Raw genomic sequence first — 12318 nt, forward strand, 5'->3', positions numbered from 1 at the left:
AGATGGCAGAGTCTTGAGCCTTTATATGAATCTGTAGTGTTTACATAGCATCAAGGAACGAAACATTATGAAGCAGCTTCACTACATGCATAATTATCACACCTGCACTCGAACACGTGATAAGAACATCATCAGCCCCTCTCATTCGCTGCGTTCACACATCAGTTAACCCTGGCTTCTTGTGAAAATGTTATTAGGGAGCTGGCAGGAAAAAGACGGGGTAACATTGAGGTGAAAACTTCGACCTTTTGATTTCACACATGCAGGTCAGCCTGAAAATGCAGAGGAATTTTGTGCATGTATGAAACCAGTTGAGAAGCAAATCAAAAGGATGTTGTATTGAGGATGAGTTGCAGAATTAAAGGTTAGGAGAAAAACTACAGTCACTAAAAAGGGAAACTCAAATTTCTCTGAAATGTCAAAGCTTCAGAAAGAAAAGAAAAACTTGTTTTAAGCCTCAGTGCATTTTAGGCACAAAGTGATGGGGAGTTTTAAAGGTTTATTTGGGTGTAAGGAGAGTTATCAGAACTAGCCATGTTTGAGATTGTCTCATTAGCTTTAGTGGGATTTGGGATTAATTAAAGCTCCTGTAAGGATTTTTTAGCTTCAATCAATACTGATGCCTCTGTATGAGTTATAAAGGCAAACAAGACCATCAGCATTAAGACTGACTATTTCAATATAGTCATTTTAAGGTCTGAACCCAATGGCAGGAGGTAGGTGTCAGATGTAGAGTGAATAACTGCACACTTCCCAAACAGCCTTTGTTTTACATTTCCCACACCGCAGACTTTTGATGACTGATTGAATTGTTATACACGGCAAGATATAATTCTTGTCTACATAGGAGACAAAATCATCAAAGAGATGAGAGGTACCACTCCCTCCACAGGGGGGCGCCATTACTGACATGAACCAAAAGTCCATCACAGGAGCTTTAATCGACACATTTCTGACTATCCTGACAAAAAAAAAACTTCAGCCATAATAAAGTTCATAATTTGATCAGTGGAAACGTATTCATTTAAATCTTTCACAGACTATGAAAAGCAGGCAGGCTATTGGGTTAAAAGTCTATCACTGCAAACCATCAACAGTATTTAGCAAAGCAGAAACACTCAATTTTTAGGTTTTACTACAATCTTTGAGAATTCATTGAGCTTTAACAGGTTTCATATGAGGAGTAGTTTATTATGATGCTAACTTTTAATGCAGGGTATAAAAACTCAGTTTGACGCTCCATTTCATCATGACCATTTCGTTTTTAAACTTTTCTAATAGCTTAAAATTAGGAAACCTTTTGGATCAGTAAGTGCTGTCCAGTTTAAATCATGTCAATCAAAATATCCCTATATAAATACATCTTAATATCCCCACCATAACAGCATATTTGGGAGGTAATCCAGCTGATTTCCAGACAAAGTTTTATGAGCCTCAGTTGGATAATTTCAATCCATGAAAGTCTCCATTTACCCGGCTACATAGTTCACCAAATTTGGAGAAGGCTTGGTTTTTCCTGGAAAGCAAACTTCTGCTGTTTTTGGAACAAAGTTGGTGAGGACTGCGTAAGAAAATGCATCCTCAACTGTTAGAGGGCAAATAAGGCAGGACACTGCAGCTCTAAACACACTGCAATATCCTTTACACACACACACACACACACACACACACACACACACACACACGGAGTCAAAACAGCAAAATCACATTACTGACAAGCAAGGATTAAATAAAATGCCCCTACACTGGAGTAAGTGTGGAATTACAGCCTGCGTTTGCTCTAACTGTAGGCCTATAAACGCATCAATGCAGTGAATAAACAGTGCAGAGCCTCGGGGGGGGGGGGGGGGGGGGGGGGGGTAGGCATGTTAAATCCTGTGTTAAGCTTGGATGAGAGACACCAACAAGTAGCAGAGAAAGAGCGAAATGATGAAGGGGTGGTGCCCTGAATGCAGTCTGAACTCATGTCTTCAAAATCTTCAAATACAATGACGTGGAAAAGTGCTGCCTCACCTTCCCTCTCTCTTTCCCTCCTCCTCTTCATGTAATTTTCCCTCTTATTAGCAAGGTGTGTTAATAATTCAGCCTGTCTGTGTGTCTGCTGTGACAGCTGCAGGTGGGAGAGCTCGCGCTGGGACGAGAGCAACGCTGAGGGGTTTTGTTCACGGCTTTCCTGTGGAGCGCTTCGGTGGGAAAACACAATGAGAGCTGTGTTGAACCATCGGATGCAGAACAGATTACCGTGAGAAACCCGTGAGGACTTCACTATACTGCTCTGCTGATCATGCATATTTCAGAGCAGCAGTTTCCAAAAAAGATAACTTGTTTTGGCAAAGACATCAGATCCAGCCATGACTTTGGCACTTATGTTGCATTATTAGAATATTAAGCCAAACACAAAATTTTCAGATTTGAGACAAGGTCTTGTCACTCCTGGTCACTGAAACTACAAACTCAACATGTTTCCTTCTCCAATACATGTTTGTGAGTCCAAACTGACCTCAGGGCTGTCACTCAAACTTGCTTTCCTGAAAGTTTCTGACCACAAAAAGCAACAAGACACAGAATAACTTGTGGAGGAGGCTGTGGCTGTGAAAACAAGCTGGTTTATATATTTTACTGAGCAAATTGGAGCTGACAAACACGCAGTTTCCTGTTATGTAATCGCAATGCTTTCTGCCATGCTACTGTTTGTCTCATGCCTTAGCTCTTAAAGTGAACTGGAAAAGCTTAGTTGGATCGATTTATCGCCTGAAAGGAAAGGTTAGAGAAAGACACCCTCCTTGTCACTGTGACAGTTTATCTGGAGATGGCAGCACACTTTACTGTGATCTTAATCCTGGTTCCTAGTGGCCCATGAGTGAACAATTCTTGTGCCAGCTCAGGCGAATAATGACCATTGGACAAAACACACCTTGGGCACCGGCCCAGCTCAGTTTGTACCAGCGTTTCCTCCGTGCTCGGACATAATAGCCCCAAACTTATTTACATTTAGTTCTGTATATTTCAGCATACCCTTATAAGATTTAACTTATCATTTGCCAGTTATTTTTACTGCCATGTTTGTTGCTGTGCAGCGGCAATGATCCATTAGCTTGTCTTTTAAACTTCTTGCTGTTGTCTTCTGTCACATCCTCTTTACCTCTACTCTACCCTGCTGTTCGTGTACTGCAGCTCACTTCAACGTTGAGTTAATATTTGAAGACATGCACAGCCAACGCACCAAACCAATGCATATGTTGCGTGGCAGCCATCATGCAAGTGGTTAACAGCGAGTTCACATATGTTGGATCATAGAAATGGATTTAGATGTCATAACTTTGTGCTGACGTTTTTCCAATCAGTGAGAGCGAACTTTGTTTCTGCAAAATAAGTTTGTGTTAAGAATGGTGAATCTCTTTGTCCCACTGGAACTCCACATGTCAGTTCACTATTTGTAAATTTAATAACGTGCGACCTGTTTTCACTCTTGATCTCAGGGCTTAGTTTAGACTTAATCCATTTTGGTTTTGCTTTCAGTGTGTACAGATCATCCCAAAGCTTACACCACTCGAGTTAAAGCACTAAATAAACAATCCAACAGAAACTCACAAGGAAATTGTTTTTAACTTTGTCCTCAGGCTGTCTTTCCTGTGGGTTATGATTAAATATTTGGAAAATGGCTTTCAGGAAAAGACGCCTGAGTCCAAAGATCAAACTGATCAAATCTTTTGCTGTTGCGGTCAAATGGGAAAGACATAATATCCCTTCTGTTTGCTCTTTTGATAATGCAGCTGGCTGCCTTTCAGGCCTTTCCAGTGTCCGGCGTCCACTATTCCCAGTCCACCTCCGCCCCTGCAGCATCAGAAAATAACCTCGACTCTGTTCTCAGTGCAGCGGAAACAAGCACCCACACAAGCAGACACCCTATCTCTAACTGATCCTACCACTCCATCTCCCCGAGTGAGTGTGATGAACGAGCTGGCCTCTGAAGGGATTCCCTGTAAAACGTCGGCGGAGGGGAGAGGGATGATGGGAAGGACGAGAGATGCTGAGTAGTAGGTATGTGACTGATCTTTTCCTCTGAGGTGGGACGGACTGGAAATGTCTCCACATCGCTGCTGCCAGTAATCCAGCGGGTTCAGCTGTTCAGAGCAGGCAGCATGTGGTGAGAAGCGACCAGAGTGGGGTTTATAGGTGTGGAAACAAATAAACACAGGAGACTCTACAGGTACAGGGACTTTCTGTCACTCTGTGTGTGTCTGTGTGTGTGTGGCCTGCATCAGGATGATCATCCATGTGGGAGGTGGGAGCACAGTCACGGCCTCTGACCACAAAGGATGTGGGGAGAAGAGTCATCATTCTCCTCCTATCTGACCATCTCTCCCACTCTCCCTTTCTGTCTGTCTGTCTTCCTTCATTTCCTTTTTCGTCTTTCCTCTTTTCCCGTTCATAGACACACAATTCTTGAGTCAGCAGTGACGTCTTTGTCCAACAACAGTCAAAACCCAGAGCTGCTCAGTGGATTATGCAACAAAACAGCAATGCCTTGTGTTATTAAAGCTAAAACCACAGAGTTTGAGGCTATTCTACTTAAAAAGCAACAGTCTGGAAGAGTTCATTTTCTGTCCACAGTAGACTGCATTGATCACTTAGGGGCATGCTCTGATAAATCTTCAGTACACAAACAAGCCCAAAAATAGCAACTAGACAGAGAAGAAGCTGAGCTGATTCACAAAAAGCTGTCTGACATAACAGAAATAAATAGATTGATGCAACTTAATCATTTCCTGCTGACTGGCTAATAGATTGTTTCATCAGCTGGCTCATCAAAGCGTACCATACATCCTATAACTCAAAGTTAAAGAACTTAACTCAGCCGAAGAGGGTGATAGATTAATACAAACTTCCACCTAACACAGCTGTGAGGGATCAAGGAACTCAAACTATCCAAAAAAATAGCATGTCATGTTCCCATTACAAATGCTCTAGTTAACTGTGATCTGACTAAGCTCTTGGCTCCATGTTATACCCAAACCACTGTGGTGACAGGGAATCAGTGCTGCCTGGAGACTGTGTGTCAGATCCCAGCGTGGACGGGCAGGAGGAAGAGGAGGGTGGGTGGGTGGGGCTCTGAAGGATCTCCTGGGATCACCGCAGAGCTCCGAGACAAAAGGGACATTGTGGCACAGACTGACCCATCCAAGAACACATTGCTTCCTGTCCCATCAGGTCCAGCATCCTCCGCACATGAGCTGTTCTCTTCCCAGAACTGAAAGTCCCCTTTTTAAAACGCTAACTACTCACCAAAGCACGAATACTCTGCCTCGGAGTTTCACTTTTATATCATGTTAACAAATCTCATTTTCTGTTTTAACTAAAGTTTGCGTCCATTAGAAGAAATTATGTTAGGGACTTGTTCCTAAAGGCTTGTAATGAACATGCGGCACTTTCAGCACCAAGTCTGACATAATTCATTCACAGCTGTAAAAACGTCTCTCTAAGCTCTGGAGAAGTTGACAACAACTCCTTAGAAGCTGCTTGACGTACAAAATACAAGGTAATCATGCCCATAGATCCATTAATCGATAACTTTAGAGGAACTTAACACATTAAAAGCTTGAAAGAAAAAGTGTCTGTTGTGGCACTAGAAAGAAGCAAGCTTCACACATGAGTCCAACTGATGTTGTTTTTTCTGGGCCGATACAGTTACCGATTATTGGTAATTCAATTGACAAATATTTGGAACCAATATAAATTTACAGTAAAAATAAAAAACTTTGTGTCAAGCACAAGTGCTCAGATTTCTCACTGAGGTTAAAGTAGCAGTAGTTGTTGGTAGATCTAGCGGGAAAGACACGCCTGTAGCAGAGCCAAAGTAGTATCAGTGGGTAAAATGCTGATACAGATAATCGGCAGAATGATGAATATTGGCCCCGGAAATCGGCCTGGCTGATAATTGATCAACCCTTAATTTAGAATGAAAAACTCAGAAACAACAGGCTAAATACCAGACTCACCAAAGGCTCTCAAAAGCAGCAACAAGGACAGGCGTCAAATTGATAAAAAAAAACTCCCGAAATTAAACACAGATCATTAGATCTACTTGATGGACTGAATGTGGTGTTTGGATCATCACGCTACCTTGACGTGGCTCTGGGCGCCCAGGTTGTAGATCTCTGTCGGCTTCACCTGGTTGATGATCTTCACCAGACACGTGCTGTCAGTAAGATCACCGTAATGCAGCTTCATGTCTGACAGAGGCAGGGGAGAGATACACAAATACAGGTACTTATGAAACAAGACTCAAATCATTGACAGGACTGACATTTGTTTTAAGAGGTTTGTTTTTCAATAATACGTACACATCAGTTAAGTGAACTCAAACTGTTGGGTTTTCCTGCAATAAATGAATCTTTTATCTTTTGATACTTTGGAAAGAATCCCAAAAGAACAGAAACTCAAGGAACTGGTCTGACTTGGTGCTTTCAGGCAGGCTTTTAAAGATAAAGGCACATCTTGCTGCAGATTATATGTTTGGTTGATTTCAACAAATATTTGATGGGTTCGTATCTGTTTCATGTCTTTGAATTAACAATAACAACAACAATAATAATAATAAATAATAATAATAATAATAATAATAATAATAATAATAATAATAATAATAATAATAATAATAATAATAATAATAATAATAATAATAGATAGTACTTTTATAGCACTTTTATGGTTACTCGAAAAAATGTATTACAGTCATGTTTCTTGTATCGTGTTTGCATGCATGTCTGCCTTTTACTTGTCAGAACTTTGTTAACTGTGCAGCTGCCCTTCTTGGCCAAGACAAGACCAGGTCTTTAATCCAAACAAGCTTTTTCCTGGTTTAATAAAAGTCCAATAAAATAGTTTTAGTATGTCCATGTTTATGACCTGGAGCCTGCTGGCCTGGAATCATTGGAGGTGTTTCTGAACTCACATTAGTCCAAAAACCCCTGGACCGGGTACTTACTGCCTTCAGTGTGTGTCTGAGGGTTCTGGTAAAGGTGCTCAATGCGACCCGTGTTGAAGGAGCTGGAACGACGCAGAATCCCGTGAACCTGTGAGAAAACACGAGAGCAGAGGATGACACAGGGACGTTTTTCAGTTCAGTGCAATGTTTTCTTTCTGTATCTGTATTTTAGAAGGCAAAAGTTGATCAGACAATATTGTGCTTCATGTGTTTTTTGATGCTGTGTGTGATCTGTGATCTGTACATCATGTTCTGGGGGGGGGAGGCGAGTGAGGAAGGTCTGCTCAGAGAAGATAACAGAACCTGATCCGAGGGGAGTCCATTAGTGGGACGATGCTGTGCCCTGACCTCACTTCCTTTATTCACTGTGCACTTCCTGCCTGCTTGTACACTCCTCTTTAATGCAACCCCCGCTCCGGACCCCTTCACATTTCCTCTGCAGACTCAGAGGCAGGCAAAGAGGAGAGGAGCAAAGCTGACCATGCAGTCCAGGATGAAGGTGTGTATTTGTGTGCATGCATTTGAGTGTTTGAGTGTGTGCCGCTGCTACACAACTGAGGGGAAATGAAGTCATGCAGCTACTGTCAGGAAAACACAATAAGCATTGCTGCAACATGTATGCTGTATGAACAGTCACTTTTCATGAGCGTGACCCTTTGCGTCAGAAACAGCTCATTAACCTCTACATCCATCCACAGGCTGCTGACTTTTCGTGCTCCTGAAAACACATCGAGCAGCAGGTGAAAGTTGGTGACCTCACTCGAGTGGCCGTATAACAACAACCATTTCCCCGTTAATGGGCTGACCCAGGGTAGAAGGTGAGGGGTGAACAGGCTCAGAGTTACACAGAAGGTCTTATCATGGTGAAGTGTGAGTCAGTACGTGCACAATGTCGCCCGTCACTTTACGTCATGGTCCCTCAGGAGCTCCCACACACTGCTGGGGCTGGATGCAGCTTATCGAGGGAATGTGCATGTGTGTCTGTGTTCGCTGGCATTCATGGCTGTCTGCTTTCAGTATGTGTGTACTGTCTGAGCTTTAAGAAAACAAACCCTTGGCACTAAAAAGTTTGCAGTGTGTGTTGCTTTCTTACCTCATAGCCTTTAGCGAGCAGGAACTCAGCCAGGTAGGAACCATCCTGGAAGACAGAAGAGAAAATTCTTTAAAAACCTGGAAGTGACAGTCGCAAGATTCTGACTGACACTCAGACACTGATAAGAGTCTCTTATGCTAACTGAATTACAGCCAAACAACTACAACGTGATAGAAGTATTCACAGATCAAGGTTAGACAAACTGAATCAAAGATTTTACAAAGTCTAAAGGTATTACACGCTTTTAGAAACAAGCTTTTACTGCAAGGAGAGCCACAACTGATCATATAAGATAAATCCTATATCCAGGCAGTTAATAACTGTTTTCACTGTTTGTAGAGGTTGACAGATATTAGCCTTGGCCGATTATCGGGGCCGATATTTGGCATCTGGCTTATTATCTGTTACAGTATTTTTGTGTTACTCATCACAGACAGAATGAACTATTGAAAAGGTATGCTACTTCTGGATCTGCTTTCACCAATGTCTCTGTCTCACCTAATGTCCCGCCCACAGCACAATCTGATTGGCTAGACATTGCATGGCTATGTGATGTAACTGTGCTGCAAGTGCAACAGTTAACTCCTGTACATGATATTGAAAGTTTCACCTTTGATTAACATTTGCTATAAGCGTTTGATCAAAGTCTTTTGTTGGAGTTTGTAATATTCTATACGTTTTTCATTTCAACTGCTTTTCTGTTCCAAATATCAGTTTAACTATTATTATTATTAATCAGTATCGGCCATGAAAAAACAACATCTGTCGACCCCTGCAAGACAGAGCTTGATTAATGGCATTTTCCCTTTCTGAATGAAAGCATATCCAATCTAAGACAGTTACTGGCTTGTAGTTAACTATGATGTGCAAAATTATAACATTTGATGCTGCACTTAACCATAATTATCACCTCCCTCTCTTACTCTCCTCTATCCCTCTTTCAAGACCCAACTCGGTCAAGGCATGATGGCTGTCTAACATGAGTCTGGTTCTGCCTGAGGTTTCTGCCTGTTAAAAGGAAGTTTTTCCTCGCCACTGTAACTAGCTAAATACTGCAATGTGCAATGCTCATGATGGATTAAAGTGGGGTCAGGCTGAATCTTACCCTGTCTTGAAGTTGGGTCTCTGTTCATAATTTGACATAGAGTGGTCTAGACCTCCTATGTTTGTAAAAGCGTCTTGAGATAACGTTTGTTGTGATTTGGCGCTATACAAATAAAGATTGATTGATTGATTGATGAATATCAGTTATCTTCTGAAATCTGAAGCCCCATATATTTTTCTTTTCCATGAAATGATTCAAATCAATCTATGACATATCATACATTTTGTTTGTTTGTGTGGTTTTTTACCAATATATTTAAGTTGTATTCTTTCTATTTGTATTACTACAGATGGCTGGACAGAAATCCAGTAATATTTTACTTAGTCAAATATTTTTCTGTTAAGAAAAAAAATGTATTTAATAGAATGTTCCTTTCGGTTCAGTGACATCAACATGATATATATCAGCCAATAGCCGACCTGCTTTCTAATTATCGGCATTAGCCGTTTAAAAACCAATGTGTCGACTCTCAGTTAAAACCCTGGTTATTCCATTTTCACTCTGTTTTATCACAGCTAGAAAAATTACTAGTTACCATTTATTTAGTTTAGATGTCAGTTGTTATTGTCAGTCTTTATTTATTTATTTTAATTTTTTTGAATTATATTTTTGGCCTTTTTGCCTTTATTGGATAGGATAGCAGAAGATAGACAGGAAATGTGGCCAGTTCGATTCCGGCCACCCCTGCAATGAGGACTGCAGCCTCTGTATGTGGGGCGCTTAGACCGCTAGGCCACCTGCGCCCCGTCAGTCTTTATTTTTAATAATTTTTTAAGGCACATTGTCCTTGGAGTCAACGATCGGGGAGACGTATTGAATAGCATAATCAGATCAGCTTGATTCATATGACCATGAACACTGACGTTAACGTGGCAGAAATTCCCTTTCAACACGTCTCTTCTTGGTGAAACTGGCTGGTTCACTGAACTGCTGGAAAGTTAACCTGTATATTGTTAACTTCATGACACATTAATGGACATGAGCGGGAAAAGAAAAACTCCCTGAATCCCTGGATCATTAAATCCAACATCCACATGAATCAGGAGCTTTGGGCAGACGCCGGGCCAAACTGTGTGTGTGTGTGTGTCTACGTGTTCGTGCAAGTGTGTATGTTGGTATGTGAGAGTGCGAGCCCTGTCAATAAGGTCTTGTTCCCCTCACCCATGTTACTCCTCGTCTTTTTTTCCCTGCTCAGACTTTCCGACCGCACATTCTGGAACACTCTGGAACATTCCGCACTAGTCATGGCATTCATCCCTCAATATCCCCCTCACACATGTGCACACACATACACACACACTCTTACACTGCCAGCATGCCTGCTCCATGCTTCCTCCCCAGGTCTGGGGGTAACAGTCAAGGTGGAGGGCAGGGAGCAGAGGAGGAAATATTTAGCCTGGTTGAGGGGTGCTACATGTTCAGCGAGCACTCAGACCCTGGCAGGTTTGTCTTTTTCACGCTGCAGGAGAAGATGCTGTGCAGGTGGAGCAGATAACAATGCTATTCTACAAAACAGACACCCACAAGCTAGGAAAACTGAGGCAGTTGCTTATAAGAACTACAGGGATTCAGCAAACTTTAAAGCTCAATTTATGGCCACTAGAGGGCATTAGATGACAACCCGACACAGCCCTGACACTCATTGGTTTCTGAAGAGGCGTTAAAGCAGAAGGATGGCGGTCACCATTTTGAAAATGCTTTCTCCTCTACATTTTGATAATTTCAGAAACAGGCAACAAGCTGGAGCTGAGAAGGGACTTAAAGCTCCTGCAACAACCACCCGTCAGTCAGTTAGGACTACATACGTGTCCACGTCGCTCTGCAATACTTTGTGTTAATGCTAGTTGGCATTTTATCACTGTAGGCAGAGGACGGGGGACATTTTTACGTGATATCAAAAATGTTGAAAATGTAGGAAATGCAATGCTACCCAGTGGGCCAATAACAGAGATTACAGTCTGCGTTGTTTTGACATGTCAAAGTAACATTTTGAGGAGGCGCACATGAGGCTAGGTACGTAGACCTCTTCGTAAGCACAGGGCTCGTGAACTTATGGCGACTACACTGTCGATTCATTGAAAAAGTGTAAATTAGGTTGAACTATGTAAATTAATTAGTTAATACATCACTCCTAACCTTTATAAAAATCAAAACAGATGAGTTTGAGTGTCAGTTATAGGGCCCAAAAACATTTTTTTAACCAGGCTGTAAACCTGTTTATTTGTGCTGTGGCCACTAAAGTCAGAGTTGTTTGCTTCTTTATGTGTGAATTTTGGGTGCAAAGTGGAAGCTAACCCACTGAGACTTAGATTTTGAGGTTGTTAGAATTTTTTAACCCAACTGGATTTTAAAAAGAGTTAGAATCTGCAAATGAAAAAGAAAACGGGGCTTGCGAAAGCATCTTTACGAGAAGACATATCTCCTCAAAGCTGTCACTCAAGACGTGCTTTCAACTACTTGTCGTCAACAACAACAGTAATCTACAGGCTCTTAGATGAAACTATGCACTTAGCTGTTTTTTTCAAACTGGTCTTAATATAAACCATTGTTTATTTTTACTGATAACATAACTCTGTGTCTGCTAACCATGACAGTACTAAACCAGCTACATAAAACTAACCATAAATATATTTTTTTAAACAAACTGTGACAACGGATTTGGCTGCTCTGACAAATTTAGAGTGTCTTACAAACAACATTTCTCTGTAACTTCATGTAGCTAGTTTTCGCATCTCTTAAACCGTCCTAATGAGGGCTCAAGTTTTTTTTCGCTCAGTGCTGTGTATAAAAATGCTAAAATACTGGTCTAAATTTTATTTCAAAGAGACCTTGCTCTTGCTCTGAATGTTTTTTAAGATAATTTTCAGCTCCAGCACGTTGACCGTGCAGGCTGAGCGGTCCGTCAGCACTGATGCCCCAACCTGTGTCTGCCTCACCCAGAGGGGGGAGATGGGCACAGGCCCTGGCAGCCCCTCGCCCGTCCCCACAGCGTTCAAAGCTCTGTGCCGGTCAGTGTCATGTTTTCCTGCCCCTGTGCCAGGGTCAAAGTGTTCCACGCCAGACCAATATGGAAAACAAGCCTGAAGAGCTGCAGCTCTGTTTCAAAACAAGAGGCTCCTTTGAGGCCGTATT

General features: G+C 41.8%; 1 protein-coding gene across 1 annotated transcript in view; it reads right to left on the minus strand.

Annotated features, from left to right (window-relative positions):
• The window catches only part of gmds (GDP-mannose 4,6-dehydratase), a 172450-nt gene that overhangs the window by 150119 nt on the left and 10013 nt on the right, over nucleotides 1-12318 (minus strand). Inside the window, exons 2-4 of the mRNA XM_034676651.1 lie at nucleotides 8082-8126; nucleotides 6989-7076; nucleotides 6124-6233 (exon numbers count right to left, since the gene is read on the minus strand). Coding sequence (XP_034532542.1) covers nucleotides 6124-6233; nucleotides 6989-7076; nucleotides 8082-8126 — 243 coding nt within the window. The remainder of the gene's footprint in view (nucleotides 1-6123; nucleotides 6234-6988; nucleotides 7077-8081; nucleotides 8127-12318) is intronic.

This window comes from Notolabrus celidotus, chromosome 2 (genome assembly GCF_009762535.1).
Source record: "Notolabrus celidotus isolate fNotCel1 chromosome 2, fNotCel1.pri, whole genome shotgun sequence".
Classification (NCBI taxonomy): Eukaryota; Metazoa; Chordata; class Actinopteri; order Labriformes; family Labridae; genus Notolabrus; species Notolabrus celidotus.